Source organism: Electrophorus electricus, chromosome 11, assembly GCF_013358815.1.
Source record: "Electrophorus electricus isolate fEleEle1 chromosome 11, fEleEle1.pri, whole genome shotgun sequence".
NCBI lineage: Eukaryota > Metazoa > Chordata > Actinopteri > Gymnotiformes > Gymnotidae > Electrophorus > Electrophorus electricus.
In genome coordinates, this window is record NC_049545.1 from 14,867,937 (window position 1) to 14,888,792 (window position 20,856).

Consider the following 20,856-nt stretch of genomic DNA (forward strand, 5'->3'; position numbering starts at 1 on the left):
AACATAATTTCAGTGATCTTCTGAGGAATGCTCAGGAATGGCAGAAGGCAGGTGTGAGGGCATCTACACGCACTGTGAGGCAAAAGCTTTTAGAGGATGGCTTGTTTTGAAGAAGGGCAGCAAAGAAGCCACTTATCTCCAAGAAAAACATCAAGGACATACTGACATTCTGCAGGAAGTATAGGGACTGGACTGCAGAGGACTGCGGTAAAGTTATCTTCTCTGATGAAACCCCCTTCAGACTGTTTGGGATATCTGGACAAATTATTGTCCAGAGAAGAAAAGGTGAGCGCTTCCATGAGTCCTGTGTCCTGCCAACAGTGAGGCATCCTGAGACCATTCATGTGTAGGGTTGCTTCTCATCCAAGGGAGTAGGTTTGCTCAAAATTTTCCCTAAGAACACTGCCATGAATAAGAAATGGTATCAAAACATCCAAGAGGAACCTCTCCCAATCCAGGAGCAATTTGGTGATGAGCAATTTGGTGATAAACTCAGCCTTTGACCTCGACTGTATATAAATTACTTTGGCATGTTAATTGTAATATTGTGGGTTTTACACTCATGAGTGCATCAAGCAAAGCAATATTGCTGTGGCCTTTTTAAAAACATTGTCACTGCTGGATTTCCTGTCACCTTAAAGTCAATTCCTGTGGTCCAAAACTAACATTGATAAAATATACTATATTTGTTTTAAATCAATTAATACTGTGGGACAGGCTAAATCAAAAATAAAACTGTTTTTACATTTGGCTTATTACTTTTATACTTGCTTAATATGCAAATAGGAGTACCAGGTAAAAAGAAGAGAGGCTACCCATTTGGAACCCATAAAATGTTCTATCGCAATATTTGAGCTGAAAAAGACACGTATTACTGTTCTGTGACGTTGTGACATCCATGATTTTATGTACGTGTCTGATGTCCCAAGCTTTTACACCGCAGTCTGTGCAGAACGGATACCTTTAAATATCCTCCTCTCTGCAGCCTTGCTGAGCTCAGATGCAGATGCTCGCTCCCCCTGCATGAGCTGTAAAGAGGGGCTCTTGCTGAGTCATGGCTTGTTGTTGCCTTGCATTACTGAAACCAACAGACCTCCAGATAGTGTGAATAGAGGGAACGCAAGTGAACCAATTCCCCTGTCAGCATGCAGTCTTAGCAAATAGATAAGGAATCCATTTTTACAGGTGGGGCTGCCCTACATCGTGATGATTGCTGCGGCTTTTTTGGTCTTATTAAGACCTCTAAGTATTCAGTGTGTGCTGCTATTATTGTTGCTTTTGCTCGGGACTGTCGCCACAATTCTGTTTCTCTGCTGCCTGCATCGGAAGCTTCGCAATGAGAAAATTCCCATAAAATCAGTGCTTACAAGGCGTTCACGGAGTCGCGGTGAGTAAACGCCTTGCTGTCTTAAATCCAAGGCGTAGCGTACTGTTTTCAGTTGTCATATCCCATTTCCGCATATTTGTATGTAAAATAACAATATCCTTTAGCTGTCCGATGGTATTTTGGTATCTCACTTGGGATATGTGCTCATGGGAGCACTTGAAGCACCAACGTATGCCCACGCAATAGCGAGCGGCTATGTCTCCACTCGTCAGTTTTTCGCAACATCATTATGTAGCTCTAGCCTATTGTCATGCATATGAGGCATTTGGGAGGTATTTTTGTTTCGGTTGACTGAGCAAACTCACCATTTATATACAGTAAATTGATAGGGGTGAGTTATTTCAACATTTCCAATTTGTTCCAGAAGCTGGTTTTCGAACACATCACTTTCGAACTGAGGTAATTTTCTTTTCCTTTTCATCTATCAAGGTCATTATTAGGCTAAGTGATTGAAAGATATTTTGAAAGACGTGGATGTTATGAAAAAGTTATGCTATGTTGAACTTTGTTTTGTAGGTATTATAACACTTGTAATGCGTGTTAAAGTTAGTTGGAATACAGTAAAATACGCATTGCGCATGTGTGATCAATAAATAGGATTTTGCCAATAACTTATATTAACATAGGCAAACACTAATATTACTAACTCCGTTTCTGATATATTTCTGCACATGACAGTTTGAAGCAGAAAATGTACATATGTTGAATATAAGCATTTAATTCAAAATGAACTGTGTGAATGATGTATGAATTGCGGTATCGCTTTAGGAATGGGTATCTAATGCATTGTGTTGTCAGGGTTTTCGGCACAGTCCGCGTCATGCCAAGAGAAGTGCACGAGCCCGCGTGTCAGAAGAGAGGCCACTCATTGACATTCCTGAGAGTGACCCAGACTCCACTACTACTGTCAGAAAGCGCAAAGTGAAGAAAAGAGTCCAGCCTGACTTTTATCACTCAATTCAAATAACACCAACTCGCAAACCAGTAGGTGTATTTTTCACATTTCTAATTAAGGTCACTTATAAAGTACCCATATCAGAATGAATCCCACAATGGTTAGCCTACTATTCCTGATTCATGTAATGTTGACTCATGGGAGTCATGTGAAAACATTACACCTTTACATCATCACTGCAAGACAGTATAATTTTATATATATCAAATATTACAATATTTGATCATACCTTGGTCCATAACTAACAATTATCAATTACTGCAAATTCTACCTCTTTCATGTTACCCCAAGAGGAAGAAATAATTAGATTTTACTGGTCAAATATGAGTTTACATGGAATTGGTGCTGAAAAAAATGACCCTTTAGAAACTATACTGTGAAACCACACATTGTGCAGTAATTATTTAATGGAATAAATTCCTGCAAATAAAATGTCTTCTTAGGGCAGGTATGTTTTAAATATTATAGTTGCATAGTTTTTGTGTAGCTTTACCTGTCTGAAAATATATTCTACATATCCTTCACGAAGTCTTTGTGAACAGTCTTATCATTTTCCAAAATCTCTGTGGTGTTTATTCACGCATTCCATAGACATTTTTCTTGATATATTTAAACTGCATTTACTTATTCTAGTCAGAAAGTGTTATGTCCTTGTGCGATGGTGTTAATACATAGCAAAATTAAGTAAATATTGCTCCAGATATGCATTTGTGTCACATAGTTGTTCAGTTATGAGTAATTTGAGCAAGCTAAGTGAATTTGTTGGGTTTTTAAGAATAGATATAGATACATAGGTAGAATTCTATAAATGTATCATCATATTTTACAAAATCTGAAATAGTCTTTGAAGCTTTCTATTAGAATTAATGAAAGAAAAGAAAGTAACAAGACAAGATGTTTTTGTTTTTTTTTAACCACACAAACGCCTTGTTTGGCAGATATTTACACTAAGCAAAGCAGAAAGTGAACTAGAGTGAATGTGTGTACAGATATGGGTGTGCTTGTAGTTTCTTCATCCAGTGCTTACCAATTCCTCCAGTTCCTCTTTACATTTAATCTCTTTTGCCTCTGTTTTACATGGGTAATATCAGTTAAATATGACAATAACTGGAATAGTTGTAGTGGTCTGCTGATGTATTGCTATTCATGAGAAACAAACATGGGCAGTCATGTTGAGATATTTGTGTCATGTATTAAATTATATTCAGGCTTATGGAGGACTAATCAGGGAAGCATTGAGAGAAGCATGAATGTGTCATCAAATTACATTATCTGCATTACATGTTCCTCCGTCCTTATTGATTTGTCTCACATTGCTCTAGCATTTGATCTGTGAGAGGTTTGAAGATATTCCATTATAAGTGGAATATGATAAATGATGATGTTTGTCCCAGAGAGTGCTTTCTAATAGAAGGGAAAAATATCAAATATACAAGTGAACACTGCTTTGAACCATCTTTTGGTCATACCATTATGGTAGAACACTGAAGAGTCATTGAATATTTTTCACAGCGTAGCTTTCCATTGTCATCCATACTTTGGATTTTGTTTAAATAGCACATGTACAAACACAATCTTATATTTGTTTGTTTTTTTCTGTTTAACCTTCTATTGTTTATTATTACAACAGCACCAAGGATGAAAGGGCTAAAGGCCTTTACTTCAGAGTGCTATATCTGTATTTATTTATTTTGTTTTATTTTGTTTATTTTAATTACTATATAGTGGAAGAAGGGAAGAAAGATGCTCATAGCCTATATATTTTTTCCTTGACAAAAAATTACAATGTAAAAATAGAGTAGGTGCTAATAATATGCTAACAGGTTGCATACCTACATTTGCTTTGCATCATGTTTTATGTTATGCAGTTATATAATATGTACTATGATCCAAGCTCTTTGATCCATTATTAGATACGGGCAGCTATGAAATAGGGTTCTCTTGTATCACGTTTCTTATCTAATTTCTACTTGTCTTTGGATAATGAAAACTGCTGCTTACAAATAAATGATAGAAATGAGCTGTGCAACCTAAACATAGTCCTGCAGATGATGTAGCACCGCTGTCACATAGTGAACAACAGAATGATGAGAAGATACACTTCCTATGCATTAGTGCAACCTATGCATTAGTGTTGCTATAGAAACATATAGAAACTATTACATTTGGCCCAAACATAAGTACAGTGAAGAACAGAACTCAGGAACAGCATACATGGTCAGTAGTCCTGTCTGATGGCAATGTACCAGACACTTTCTTATAAAAATAATCCAGGAAAAAAGGATGTAGGCTAATTAACACAGTGGACGCCACAATGATGCTGGAACCCTCAAGGAAACAGGGAAAGTGTTCACCCTAGAATGGAGGCAAAGCTGTGACGAGCATGCGTGAAACACTGGATAGGCTGCTTTTGATTGGGTAAGAGTGGTGCGTGAAGCACACGCATCCAGTAGGATACGCGGACTCAGGAGTGAAGCTGTAGCGTCATATAATTCTTAGCATTTGAGCAAACAGTACAGCCTTGTCTCTATCCAGCATACCATATCTGTATCCAAGGATAATGACGGTGACATGTTACAGCATTACAGGCTGTTTTCCAGCCCAACATATTCTCTCTCTCTCTGAGTGATTTTACATTATTAATATTATAAATTAACCTGGATTATACAAGTGGAGGACTGTATACAGAAGGGTGTGGTTCTGTCAAAAGTGGCATGTAAATGGATAGTGGAACCAGGTTCTCCGTTTTTGACGCTGAGACGTACACAGCGGTAAGTCTTTTCGTTGTCCTGTCGGGGGAGCCAAATGCATTTGATTTTTCATATGCCTTTGCTATTTATTGTCAGTGAGATATCATTTCAATGTGTGCACAAACCGATGCTGTTCTGAAGCTTATTCGTGTTTTTACGATCCTCGAATTCGTCTCCAGCGAAAGTAAAAATGGTGAGACAAAACAATATCAATCGGTAATATGTTTTTTTCCTTCTTCTAGGAATGTGCCTCTTTGGGCTGTAGTGTATTTGCTGAGAATACACAACATGGGTGCTTTTCTATTGTTCCCACAGAGCTCCGGATCGGGGAACGCTTCCCTCCGCTGTTCTATGTCTTCTTCGGCTGATTTCTCAGACGAAGATGATTACAGTCTGAAATCTGGGTCTGTCTCGCCGGCACCGGGGGACACGTTACCGTGGAATTTACCCAGACATGAACGTTCAAAGCGAAAGATTCAGGGAGGATCTGTGCTGGATCCAGCAGAGAGGGCTGTCCTCAGGATAGCTGGTAAGATCCATAGCGTGCTATTTCATATATTTCAGTTTTCTGCATAATTACATTTAGGGTGTAGGCCCGAGCCTGTATAATTACTTTGTCTTTCTGTTGTTCATCAGCGTATGTCAGGCAACTCATTGTGATATTTTTATATGCTGCAAAGTAGGTGTATAGGCTGCTTCAGAATGATTAATAGCGAGCTTGCATGAATTATTTTCAAGGAGGCTACCACTAAAATCTAGATCGTGTCTATGACGTTATTATTGATTAAGAAGAAAACCCCGATGCTATGACATTCTTGTTACGGATAATTACAGTCCCCACAAGCTGTCCTTTTAAAAGAAGATCACGATGAACTGTGGTCACGCTTGAAGTTGGGTTCAAATCTGCGGTGATATAGCATATTTAGACTTTGGAATGCGTACAGCGTATGTGACTAATTAAGCATTTAGCCAATTGGCCTAATCGTAGACAAAATTGTACATAATATAAAAATTATTACAGTCTGTTACGCCTGTTTGTTATCACATGTACACTTGGGATAAGGATAGCGTATTTTATTAAAGCAATTAAGTTATTTAGGTCTATTTAGACCTTTGTATTTGTTTGGCATTTGACTTATTTGTTATTTTTTATAGTCATTTAAAAATCAGCGTTTATCAGTTGATTATGATTATACCCGCATAAAGGCCGCCGAATTAATCTCCTGAAACATCACATCGAGCTCACATGTTGCATTTGAATTAAAATATCATTTTAGTAGAGTAGTCTATTTCATATGGCTGCCAAACATTTCAAAATTTCGCATTTATATCCTATCGGTGTTCTCAGTTATTACATCCATGTAAATGTATTGTTTAGAGCAGAGGTATTCAAATCACAGACGTCCAATTCCTACAGATTTTCCATGCTCCCTTTACCTAGGAGTCAGCCAGTTACATTAACCTTTTCCAGTTTGTGAGGAACGTTTAATTTTTTGGCATTAGATAGCACAGATAAAAAAGGCAAAGCTTGTGTGAATTTTTACATTGTAGAGACATTATATATCCTCTATACCATTTTAACGTTCGGAATCAGTTATTTAAAAATGATGTATGTTTATCAATCTAGCCAAAATTTAAATAAAAATAAAAAATGAACTTAAAAAAGTCAAAATATCATTCCATTCCTAAAAATTGATATTTTAAAATAAATGTCATTTTCCAGATATAGAACAACATAGAACATTTGGATTATTCACAATTTTTGCGGTTACTTAGCAAAAAAAAAAAAAATCAGAATGAACACATCTAACATACAATCAATTTAGTGGTGAGATTGATTTCAATTAGTTAACTACAAAGGATTACAAAATCGAGGACCGGATTTGGGGTCCGGATCGAATACCCTTGGTTTAGACATTCAAAGCGCCGTTCCCCGAGGAATGAAATACATCTAGTAATAGGACCCTGAAGAGTTTGGGCTTACCCATAGGCACGTGGATGACCGACTGTCTCATACACATGCCACAGTGTGAACGCCTTCACGATGGGCTTACCGACGGTCTGTCTATGATAAAGTAGCCCACAAGTTACGTGTTGTTGTAATGCACATGTTAATGTTACATTATTTAAAATACAACTGTTATTTTTATTGGCACTTGTAACCTATTCCACCACCGCCTCAAAAATGCGAAAGCAGGCGCAATGTGAAAGTCATCTGTTTACTTGGACGTAAATTAACGCATGTGAGTTTGTTTATTATGTGCAGGCTAATTATCTGCATTACTGGAACTGATGTGTTTGTGTGAGCTCCTGCGCATGTAGGCTATGCGGTGGGTTTGTGTGCGCGTGTGTGGGAAGGGGCAATTTTGCACTATCACTGTCCAGCGTCAGCGGCACGATACGGCGTGGCGCATTCATAGGTCTAGCAACCTATCGTTAACGCCCGACTGAGATTTTTCAGGAAAGCATAGAGGAACTCCCGTTTATTGGGTGGTTAATGGACATGGGAGGGAGGACCTGGGCGTCGCCTTTCATGGAATAACGGAGCTGATCAGTTTGGGTCTGCTGGCTACAGTCGATTTTCGCTTTCGCGGCTAGTAGCCTGGTTGACCGGCCTCCTCTCCTCCCGGCAATGGCGTGTTATTTACCGGTGGAATATGTGCTCGCCAACGAGAAGGAATATCTGCAAGCTTACGAGGATGTACTCGAGAAGTACAAAGGTAAACAATATTACTTGTGTATTTCGGTTTGTTGATGTTGAGTGGCCGTATAAGAAGACCTTCCTGAAATAGACGTATCGGGTGTTGATAGCGGTATATGGTGTCGCTGATGCATTAACGTTCATCTCGTTAAATATCCCTTCAGGATAACTGTAACTGTGTTTCTTATATGACAGGAGTTTTAGTATGAGCTTAGATGAGCTTTGGGAAACGGATGGCTTATATTAATTTTTTTTCTGCTGCATAATGACAGGGATGTTGATAGCCTAACGGTCCTCCCTAGACTACCTTTATTTTGTACAACGCTCATAAGATGAACCGACATGATAACACTGCAAAAATATCAGTGTTTTTGTTTATTTCTTCTCAAATGAAAATCAAACGAATAGGCTATTTCATTATTTATGGTTCTTTAAGAGGATTACGTCTTTGTTATTCTGTTGTCTCTAAACCGTACCAAAAGATTTTTGTACATATAACACCATACTGCTCCTTACATAAATCAACTCCAGTTTACTCACATTCTATGCAAATGCACTCAAAAGGAAACGCTATTTTAGTGCCAAGTGAATCATTTCAGGATGAAAACTGCTGTCTATATCCTCTCGGAAGAAATCTATTCAGTGTCTATCCAGAGCAGAATTACCTCATCCATCCTCATCAATGCTTACTGGCATGACCTGCCTCAAGAGATACAGAGACCATGCACAAAGACATCTTTGCTAATCTCAAATGAGTAGAAAAAAAGAAACTTGTATCTGATCTCATGAGTGAGAAATTGGTAGTGCTGTGTAATTTAGGAATTGACACAATGTATGGACTCCCCTTAACGGTCATCAATGTTTTCCATTTGTTCCATAATCAAAATTTAGTTGTCAACAAATATGTTCTTAGAAGGCTCTGAAAAGGATCTTATACAAATAGGTCTCTGTGCTTTGGGGGGGGGGTTATTAAGGAATATTTCAGCAGCAATGATAAAGAACTACTGTAGTTTTTTATTATGCACATTTTGTAACACACAGTGAGTGGTGTTTTCTTTTGTGGTATGTTGCTTGTGACTATCAAGTTAAGGAAAAAGTTTGAAATTGTACATGATGGGACTTCCTATATCAGGACTTTTAAGTCAGATGACAGCATGTAATGTGTACCAAAAGACTGGAAACAGTGATTCACATTTTCGGTCATATCATGATAATTAAAAGAGCTTTGTTGTTGGTGTAGCCACAGAGCTCACCATTTAGCTTTCATTTGATCAACATCTTTTGTTTTGTCCACATACTTTTAATCTGATCACCTTCATACTTTGTATACCTAGAAATGGCAATTTCTCCATACATTTTAAATTTGTTAATATGTTAATGTATATTTTTCAGCACTGTAGGTAATGTGGAAGAAGGCAGAAAGACACAATTCATTACACAGTGAAAATATTTTATTAATTTAATAACTCTAACAGTTGTATTATTAATGGTATATAGTCCATGTAATTGTTGAATTATGGCACATCCTAGGCTTATTTTTAAAAATCAGTGAGCAAAATCTGTTTTACTCATTCTGAAATGTCAGAAACTATGGACAGTGACAATCATAAATCTAATGTCTAGATGTTCAAAAATTCCTGAAAGTGATGTTTAGTACTGCATGGAAAATACAGTAACAGTAGGCAGCTGTTCTCCAGACAAAAGAGCTTCAGATTAAATTTCCATTTCATTTACCATTCTTCTGAAGGCCTTTCCTCAGTTATCTGATGAAATCTTGTCTTTGTATGTAATGTCTTAGACCTTGCATGTGCATGGAAAGAGATTACTTATCATCTGTTCATCAGTATTTAATATGTCTTATGTTTCTTGCATAGCAACACTAAGAATGTTGGACACAACACCTACACAACATGATATGTTAGATAATTGCATAGAAGCCAGAGAGGATCAGTGTTCACTTGTATTATTCAAATGGACATTTCACCAGTCTCTTTCAAACATTTTAAGGCTGTACCTTTGAACTTGAATTAAATGTTCATTTTACAACAGGCCAAGATTGGCAACAATAGATGTTCAACTAATGTTTATAACGCCACAGTCCAAAATGCATGTTTTTCAGTGAAGTTTTGTCATCGTACCAGTTGTGGTAGTCTGTCGAGGGCCTGTAGGTCGTCGCAGAGTTCGACTCTGTACTACACTCAGGGCCCCCCAAAATTTTCCAAGAGTATTCTCTCCTGTTGTACCAGTATAGAGAGTGCCCAAGACTATGGGGGGTTTCCCCGCAAGGGCTGGGGAGGACCGGTTAAGTGCTTTCTTTTCCTTCTTCTTACTTTTTCTCCTCTTCCCTGGCATCCTTTGGCGGTTGGTGGTTCTGTAATGTGTGGATGCTTGGCAGGATGGAAACAGGAGCTGTGTAAAACACAACGATGTTTATTGAAAGACACAAAAGTCAATGTAGCACTTAGGCTAATGTAAGTTCAACCACCGACAACATTCACAATTAAACAAGAGACTTATATACACTCATGATAACACAAAACAAGGAGCAAGTGTGTACCACGGGGAGGGCATTTCCATACAAACGAACACACACACACACACACACACACACACAGATGTGTGGGAGGAGGGGCCATACTGTGACAGCAGTAACATACAAAGCCATCATAAATATATGGTATTTGGATATATATATATATATATATATATATATATATGCTCAAAGTCCAATATATACATATATATTATACAGTCAGATATTATTTTGTTAAAACAGATCAAACAGAATACTGCCAGGTTAGATATGCAATTCATATGCCAACCAAGCCAAGCTGAATTTCAACCAGAAGTGCACACTCTGTAGTACCAAGCATGCTCAGTAATGTAGCATAAATCTTAGAGAATTAAATGTAAAATGTGTGATGTAGTATGCATGTCTTTAAGACAAAAACAGATTGATCTGAAAGCATTTTTTACTGTTACAAAAAACAATCTCCATTTCTTGACTTAGTTAGAATTTTTTCAAGATGTTGGAAAGTGTAAAATGGTGTATACAATCCCCCTATGTAACTTGTATCCTGTACTTCATATTTATTACTATGATGTGATATAATCTCTTTAATTGGAAGATTGGTATACATTTGGTAAGTAAAAATGATTAAACAATTTTCTCTGAGCAAATATGTTTTACACATACTTTAATAATGTAAATATCACAATATCACTAATTGATTCAAAATGTTTCCTAGTGTTTTGTGATATTTTAGTACAGTGATGTATTGTTAGTGTTATCACTGTGATCCATTATGAGACAAAATTCTTTCAAAATGCCATGTGATTGTAACATGAATAACTTAAAAACAAAATATTCTTTCATTCAAAGTGAAAATAAGTTTAAAGTAGAAATATGAAGAAATGCATGCATTTATATAAATACTACTTGCAGTAAGGCCGTATTGTTTGCCACTTAACTTGGCACCATGTAAACGTTTGAAGTATCATCCAAAAATAGTTGATGCTACCTGGAATGTGTAATGTCTGAACTGTAGAGAGGCCACAGATATGTCGGATATGTTGTGAGGGTACTAACACATGGCTGACAGAGTGTCTGCCTAGGGCTCTGTGTTCACATGACCCGGTCTACCTCAGGCATTTTTATGATGAATTTGTTTAGAAGCATAGCATATCAATATCTGTTCATGTGAGGTAAGCTGGTTGTTTCTTACACTGTGTTGATATTTGTTGTTGTCAAGATATTGTTGTTAATGGCTATTTTCAGTGTTGTTAATTTTGTTTGTATTTAATTTTTCATAGTCATAACTTTTGTTTTCTCATTACTGCTACAAATGCTAATATTGCTGATTGTGATTAAAACCTAGTGGGGACCTGTTATCATCATGCCAAAGTGCCATGACATCATAGTGCCTAATGCCCTGTACAAGACTTTATTCATTATTAATAACTTTAGCAATTTTGCAGTGGACTATTGCAGTAACCTTATCATTTGCCATTGCGATATCTTGCATTACAATATACATCCTATGTGTTCTTGCCTATGTCACAAACTGGCAAATACTGCCAAAAACAAACATCAGTGCTTCCTTTCATTGTATTGTAGTGGAGTGCTGTTGACATGCTGAGTGCGATTTCTTTCTCTCACGGGAGGCAGGAAAGCATGCATTTCTGCACATTCACTGCCTTTGTGCTCTTCCTCCTCTGGAGCCCCACCCCTCCTCTTCAGCCTCCTCTGCTTCTAGCAGAATGGGCCACACGGTCGGCAGCTGCCACTGCAGCTGATCTACGCCTCTGCTCCAGCACAAAGGCTGTTCTTGTGTCCTGACGTGGTTGACTGCAGGGGAAGATTGTCCATGCCCTTCTGTGACCGTGTGGCAGTGTTCCTGTGGAAGCTTGTGGCCAGGGCTAGGGGTCTGTGCATGCCCAGCCGATGCTGTCGGGGAAATATTGTGAGGGGCTGTGGCGTGATAGGGAGGTGCTGGGTGTGGGGTGGGTTGGGTCTGTCCTGAGATGACAGGAAGAAAACTGAGCCGGCTACAGTCTCGGTGCCTGAGTCCCATCATACATGCTAACCCATGTTCTGTGATCGAGAGGTTTTCCTGGTCATTTGGCACAGTGACAGATGGGTGGATGGGAAGGTGGAGGTGCAGGAGACACTGCTGCGGACCTTATAGAGAGTCTTTATTGCTATTACATCATTACTATGACAATCATATGATGTGGTCTGCCATGAACCAATTTGATGAGTTTGTCAACATGTGTTAATGTGCACTGCTTTACAATATATTACTCCTTAGATGTGCATTCTCAAGATAAAAATATTCAGTAACACTGATGTCATGTCCCAGAGAGGTATCTAGCAGATGTGCATAGCATGACATCATCGCTACAACTGGAACTGTTGACTGCAGTCAGTAGCAGATGCATCCTTTTTTGTGCAAATATTTCATTCAAAATCATTAGTATTTACATAACTGATGAAATGCCATGTCTGCTGTTGTACCAAACCTCATGACAGCCCTTAGTTTTTTGAGTTACTTGCTGTTTTTGGTTGAATAAGCTTGTTAGTCTATATTTATTTATTTATTGTGTTTGCTAAATTAATAAGAAATGCTGTCTGCTGGCCAGGCCGAAGATTTGAGAATTCACTGGTAAAGGTGGATTAGATCTTTTACAAATCTCAGCTGCAAGTGATTACTTGTGGAAAACAGTTGCAACAGGACAGGAATTTTTTGTTTACTGAGATTGCAGTGCCTCTCTGTGGAACTGAAATTTTCACGTGATAATGTAATGAGAATCTGAATATGTGTCTGTGAATATCACAGTGTATTTTTGTGTGTGTCTGTATGTGTGTTCATGGGTGTGTAAATGTATTGGCTGGTCGTTATGGTGACTCAGCCCGGCCGCTCCCTGCTCGGGACAGCTCAGCTTTGTCTGGCTGCGGTCATGTGATTGCTCACGGGCCCTCCCCTCCGGCCTCATGCATTCGATCGATTGGCTGACTCAACAGAGCCTTCTCTATTTAATGACCTAAGGATGCAGAGAAACACACCCATTGCAACAGATTTGCGGTCTTGCCAGGTCCTGTGAGAGCACTGAAGTGAAAACCAAAAGAACGCCAATGACTTTATTCTTGTAGTTCTGCTCTTTTAAAGCTTTGTTGTTACAGATAAGTATATTCACACTGTGAGATATATATATATATATATGTATGTGTGTGTGTGCGTGTGTGTGTGTGTGTAGTATAGAAACATTTGTTATAGCTGTTCCAAAATACAGAATGAACATAGACCTCATGTTTTTTTTTTTTATATAAAATACACACTGTATGCAATATATAGTGATTGTAAAAACTAACATGTGTAGACTTTAGAAACTTTATAAACAAAGGGGAAGCTTAAAACTAAATCATATATTTATTTGGCCTTGTCACTAAAGACTCAGCATTATGGCAAATGTATCCTCCACATCCAAAAAAGATCTCATTTGCCAAAATGAACAAGTCAAAAACATTCAATTTGAGGCTTCAAAGTGATTCTATTTAGCAAAATAGTATGTGAGTTCTGTATGTCATATTATGTGTGCAGCACCAGAAATGACCAAGTAATCTTGGCAGTTAGTTGGTGTTTATTACAGTCTACTAGAGCCTTGTTATCCCAACAGCCTGGCCTCTCAGGAAGGTGACTTTATTTCCACATAGCTTGATGCTTGGTGGATTTATTACCCATCCATATTTATTATGTATTGAACATTCATGTTTACGTATTATTTTAACTGTTTTGGTTATTGTAACCTTAGCTCTTTTATCACCTCTGCTGTACTGCACCTAACCAGAACTATACAGATAGCCTGATTCAGATTGATAACTGTAGTGGCTGAGCACTAAAGCCTGAGGCAAAGATCAATACACATCATGGTCCATGGCACCACCCTGCTATCGAACACAGGGCATTATCCCATGTTTATATCTTAAATCAAGTAGAAGTCTGAAAAGAGGAATTAATCTTTAACATCCTAGCGCTAATGGCCTTCTTGCCAGCTCCCTGAACCCCTGCTCACCTCCAGTGTTCGACCTGAGAGCCCTGAAAGATTAGGGCCTAGTCGTCCTGGGCAACACTGGGCTGCTGTTGGGCTAGAAGTTCTGATTATCGCCTGCTGAGGCAGTCTCTGGCCGTTTGGCTCTTTCAACTGCTGCCTGCCTGATTTAAACAGGTGCCTGTAAAATCCCTACCTGAGAGTCCTCACTGCCCTTGCAGTGCTTCAGTGTCGCTGTGAGTAAAGCAGCTGGACTGTGGTGTAGCTGACTGACTTGGAGCTCTCCTTAAACATGGGCTGCTTGCTTCCACATTCACAGTTGAGCAGAATTTATTGTAGTACCACCAAGGATTGGTGCTCCTGAGTGCTTCTGATGGTAGCTATATATTTGCATTTTGTTTCTATGCCAGGGTAGTGTGGACTCTTTTTTTTTACCCACTTCGAGAGGTGTGATGCAAGCATTGCCAGTATTCGTTACAAGAAATAAGGAGATTAAGAAGATTATTTTGCTTGAAGAGGACAATTGTCATGGCAACAAGACTACACAGTAATATATAGGACACACTGCTCAGGGAACTGATCAGAGAAATCAGTGACCTGATCTGGAGATACATTCCCAGTTACAGTAAATGAGCACATTCTACCACACCTCCCATTCAAAGTCCAATTTCCTGTTCTGCAGCAGGGTTCATACTGAGGCCTTGAGGGCTCACTTCAGGCAGTAATGCTTACGCTGAAGCCTTTAGGGCTTAAGGGCCCCTGGCCCTGCAGTGAAGACCTCACTGTCTCCGGCACATATTCCCCATATTTCCTTTACTTTTTTTCTGTCTTGACTCTCTTTCCAGACTGATAGCATATCTAACTGCATGCCAGCAAGTCCATAATTACAACCATATCACAACTGGATTTGTGATGATATTTGATGTATACAGTCAGTGCCTTACACTGTGGGAGCAAGACACATGGCAAACAGTGACCCAATTTTAAACCCATAGTCTCGTTTCTAAAGGATGACGTCATCAGACCACCATTTCCCTGCATGCTCCGCAGTGGCAGTGGAGACTCGGTGCTCTGCAATTGCCCTTTTGGCAAGAGGTGTGCTTGGCACATTGTTTTATGTCTTGCTTTATTTTAGGCCATGTCTGCTGGCCTGTGACGTAAGCAGGAGTAACTGAACCCTGCTGTCGGGATGAGAGAGGAAATGAAGGAAGTCAGGACTCCATTAGCCACTGGTCTGATTCTGCTTCACTGCTTCTGTAGTTTGCTATTGCAAAACGATCAGAAGTTATTTAGCTGAAGGGTTCAGCTGCGGAGCATTTTACTGCCATTGAAGCTTGAAATGAAACCTTTTTAGTTCTTTATTTTTTGAACCATTATAAAGTAGGACTCAGATTACAGATCATGGACAGATGGAATTTTCAGAACAACTTCCAAACACTAATTGTCACGTGTTTTCCATCTAGGGCAACGTCAGTATGATATGGACTGTAATTGGTTGCTGTTGAGGACGCATAAAGATGCATTACCGTTTACACTACAGATGTAATGTGGCCTGATGCAGCTTACAATGCATGTTGGAGGTTTACTGTTGGCCTTTTATAATCCTAATAAGAAGGATGCATGTTAATGACAGGTGTAAACAGGGACTTAGGCTACATTCACATTATAAGCCTCATTGCTGATTTCTGATTTTTTGGTTTGATTGGCTTTTCCAAAAAATTGCAAGTGACCTCTCTCACTCTTAATTCTATGTGATGCATCACCAAGAAAACAAAATTTTAAAAATCCCAGCGTCACAAACAACAAAAAACTTTATATCTGTGAGACATCTCATAATATTAAAACTGGTGAAATGGACACACTAGTACCTCATGTATGCATCACATTTTGCTCTGGAGGATGGCCAACATTTCATTAGCTGTACACAATCTGGTTTGGAAAGAAAGAAAAAATCCAGACTATCGTTTGCTTTTGCTGTTTAGCTGCTGATTGATGATGACAGGGCTAATCACATGCATATAGGCAAAAAAGCACTTAAATTACGACAGGGCTAAGCACATGCATATAGGCAAAAAAGCCACATGAATTCAGATTTAGGACTACATACGAAAGTGACTCAGTCTGATTTGAAAAGATTGGGTTTGTGTTTTCACACAGCGCAGAAAAAAATCAGATCAGTGTTACATTAAGGCAACACAACTAGATTTGAATAACTTCAGATTGGTGATTATTGTGATTATTAGTGCATGTGTGCATCCTATCTTGAGCTGTGTTTGGACTGAAGGTTGCAATGGCTAAATCAGATTTTTTTCCCCCAAGACAGGTTTCTGAAACTGATATTTGTAGCATTAAATGTATGAAAGAATTATGATTGCTTGTCATAAAAACAATCTGATTTGGAATTGAAAGGTCTTAAATGATTCTTCATGCATAGTATATGCAGAATATTAAGCTATACACTTTGCATTAACATGTAATTATATTATTATGGCATATATTTCAATTTCATGGACAGTTCATATAGGTTCCTGAAGCCAACCAAATGGAGCACATGTGCCCCATATGTAGTCATGTAGTCCTCCTCTTTCCACTTAAACAGTTCAGTATGTCTATATGCATGCTCTTAAGCCAGTTTTCAGTAGACACATGACAGAAGAGTGGTTCTGGTCAGACCAGTCAAGCCCTCTTATTGTGCTACTAGGAAAGTCATTTACAGGGAGATGCTATTGGGGAATTAATTTGCTCTTCATTCTTCCTTGTTTGTTGTCCTTTAGAACCTTTAAGATGGACCTTATTTATAGATTTATTGAACTGCTAAAGGACAAAGTTAACATTTGGTTGGTAACCATGACATGGTATCAAACCCGTGACATCTTGAAAGTTAGCAAAGTCCCATTTCAAAATGACTTATTCTTTTGAAGCCTTATGTAGAAACTATATAAATTACTGCACTTTATGTAGCTATACACAAAAAATAAACAAGGCATCCTGCTAGTGAAGGAATATGTAATGCATGACAAAAGACCAGCATGCCACACTTTCAATACACAATTGAAAAGTCTCTATCATTTTTATTTCTCAAAGGACATACCAATCTGAATTTTTTAGACAGGTTTGGGAATGGAAATCCGGTTCCTACCGCTGCCATCAACAGTCCCATTTCTGTCAAAATATCTTGCCATATTTATAACCTATCTGGCAATTGAAACACAAGATCATATTGCCATATTGTTGAAGAGGTCAGTTAATAGGACATGAAGAGAGTTTTTAAATGAAAAACTCTGTGCTTACTTTTAACAGCTTCCACACTCTGTCAGTGAGGAGTATTTCTGGCTGCCTCATAAAGTGATCGAAGGAATGCGTGGCCTGACTGAATTAAATAATTCAGCGTGAAATAAAATATTTTAAAATGATCCTAAAAGAATCTGGAAGTGTTGGTGGATTTAAAACGTACCACCTCACTGTATTAAAACTTCAGAACTGTTTATTTCCACCCACCAGGTATACGAGGATTGCAATCAAGATTAAAGACCCAGATAAGGGAGATTAGTGGAGAAGGTCCATGAGACTTGTCCAGGTTTGAGGAATTTATGGGACATAATGTGTTTATGATGTAAACTAGATAAACTAGATAAATCAGGAACATCATTATTATGCGATAATCACATTGCATGTAGGATTGCCATAATTATTCTCATTGAGGCAGAGTTCTCAGGTGTTTATTTGGCCTTTGAAACAGAATTTGGCTGTGAAATGAACTACAAAATCTATGACTGGAGGTGACCTTTACTTTTAAAGTTTGATAGTTTGATAAAGACAGCTTGGGTTGATTCATTTTATTGCAGTGCTATGCAGTTTTTTCTAGTTTTAATTTAGAAACAGAGTGGTGGAATGAGAAAAAACTGTGAAATGTTTTTATTCCTCAAGAGGGCATCATACTCCCAAGATTTCATTTATTCATTCATCAGAGAATATTCCTACAATTCAGCATCTGAACTACCTATAATTATGTAAACCCTCAGTTATATTTGCTTATTCTTAACGGAAGTAACAAAAGGCTGAAAGCTTGGATGCTTAGTTTATTTTAGTGCTCTGGCATATGTTTGTTTAAATGATTCTTAGATTATACACTGAATTTAAGACAAAACCGTGGTTTGTTTTGGAATTATTAAATTATATGGATATTACAGTCATTTTTAGTCTAAAACTAGTTTTAAAAACCTTACTCTTTTCTTTTTAATGGGATCCATTTAGAAGCTTCTGATTTTCCAGCATGACACTGGAAAACCTGACTGAACTCGTCCCAGTTGTGGCGAAAGAGAGGCAGACAGACAGACAGAGAGAAAGAAAGCGAGAAGGAGGGTGTAAATGTTGCCTTGCAGGCTTTAAAGTTGTCAGACGAGCAGAAGTTCCTCCCTTGGCAGCGGGGCTGTGGAGAGCACAGCGAACATGCGTATAGTGCAGAGGGTGTCGGAGCTGCCTGGTGGGATGCTGGACCTCGTGAGGGGCGGGCAGGAGCTCCGGGCTCACCTGGTGTCTCTCATGTGCTGCATGGGTCAGTAACACTCCTCCATTACTGTGCCAATCTCTTTTTTTTCTCCCTGCTGCCTGACGAAGTCATTTGCTGCAGACCGGCTTCCCACTTCTGATTTGGAGTGATTGTGAAACAGTCTCTGGGTAGGGTAACGTTATGTTGGTTAATGGTAGCTGGTCAAAGGTCCATGAGAGTTTTGACTGATCATGTGCTGTTATGGTAGTTTGCTCCCATGGGAAGAATCCTGGAGGATTATATGTTGTGGTTGAGTGTTTAACCTGAGTGAGTGGTGCACATGGTGACAAACATTTGCTGTCCTTAATGATGATAATGATGATGATGATGATGATGATGATGATGATGATGGGTGATGGTGTTAGACGTGATAGAGTGAATGTGTGATGAGACAGATAGTCTCTGTGTCTGTAGTAGTCAGTCAGGATAAGAACGTCTGCTACATGGCATAATTGTAACTGTAGGATGAATGTCATTGCAGTCCATTTGTTAACCCTGCTTATGCTGGTAATACTGTGCTTGTGAAAACTGTGCTGACTATGATGAGGTATAAATGCTTGCTTATATGCTCATTCAAAAAAAAAAAAGCACACTCATACTTCTGTGTGTGCGACGTGGAAGTGGGCAAGCTTGTTGCCATGGTTATGAGAAACAAAAAATAATGTGGTCGGGAGCAATATGTAATGGAATCAAAGACTCATGGACTTTGAATATTTTCAGCATAGCTTACTATAATTAAATATCCCCTGGGAAATGTGAACATATGAGTGGTGTTGCACAGAAGAAATGTTGCTGACATTTAAAAGTAAGAAATTCATCCCTCCAGAATAAAATTATTAGAATTATACAGTTTAAGACTATATAATACAGAGTTATACATATTAATTCAGATGAAGAGATGTTTGTAGATTTTTTCACCTCATGTACTTACTACAGATTGACTCATACGCCAATATGAAAGTAAAACAAACAAACAAACAAACAAACTTGCATAAAGAGAAATGATTAGTTTTCATTAGGGCACTAGGAGTTTAAACACTGTTATCTTGGCTCCTGTACCATTTCTTTTACTGCTTAATTTATTATGTTTTCATCCTGTTTAACACTGTACATGTTTAATTTGAACTTTATTAGCACTTTAATTTTCAACATTTTAGTTTAAAATTTGTTCTATTTAAATAGTTTTTAGTTTTATATTTTTGTTTTGATTTTATTTATCTGTGAAACTCTTTTATGTGAAGCACTTTGAATTGCTACTGTGTATGAAAAGTGCTATATAAATAAACTTGCCTTGCATTTTCTTGCCTTCAAAACGTGCAGTACTATACCACTGTATATCTTTTTCCTCTTAAAAATGTGTGTGGTGGTTATAAGAATCCTGTATTAACTTAAGCCTGTTGTCTTTACAGATGAAAGAGACAGAGTACAAAAAAAGACATTTACCAAATGGATCAACCAGCATCTCTTCAAGGTAAGCCCTGTGTGTGTGTGTGTTTGTGTGTGTGTGTTTGTGGGTGTGTGTGTGTGTGAGTGTGTATAATGTAGTGAAGTACATGTCTAGAAAAACAGAACATTTCATTAAGAAGTCTTTCATCAGCTGTGCCTGGACATTGCATTAATTACATATCTGTTTGCATTACCAGTTGTTGCTATAAAATTAGGAAACTGTTTTTATTAGGTTACTGGTATTTGGAAAAAAATGTTGCATGCTGTAATATTTGAGGTAATTGTAAAGGACACATAATTTACATGCTAATCAAGTAAGTAAGATTTATTGATAAAGCACTCTTTAAAAAACTTGAAAGTGGCCAAAGTGCTGTAAAAAAAATCAGCATAATGACTACACATGAGAAAACACAACAAAAACAGGTAAACAGGTAAAAAAAACAAAAAAAAAAACCCAAGTAAAACACATAAGATGAGAAAGAAGATGTAGAACAAGATGGGTAAAAAGAGATAAAACAC

General features: G+C 38.1%; 1 protein-coding gene across 1 annotated transcript in view; it reads left to right on the forward strand.

Annotated features, from left to right (window-relative positions):
• Positions 1 to 1,009: 1,009 nt before the first annotated feature.
• The window catches only part of dst (dystonin), a 104,710-nt gene continuing 84,863 nt past the window's right edge, over positions 1,010 to 20,856 (forward strand). Inside the window, exons 1-5 of the mRNA XM_035531626.1 lie at positions 1,010 to 1,387; positions 1,752 to 1,786; positions 2,186 to 2,371; positions 5,408 to 5,621; positions 20,301 to 20,362. Coding sequence (XP_035387519.1) covers positions 1,207 to 1,387; positions 1,752 to 1,786; positions 2,186 to 2,371; positions 5,408 to 5,621; positions 20,301 to 20,362 — 678 coding nt within the window. The 5' untranslated portion in view covers positions 1,010 to 1,206. The remainder of the gene's footprint in view (positions 1,388 to 1,751; positions 1,787 to 2,185; positions 2,372 to 5,407; positions 5,622 to 20,300; positions 20,363 to 20,856) is intronic.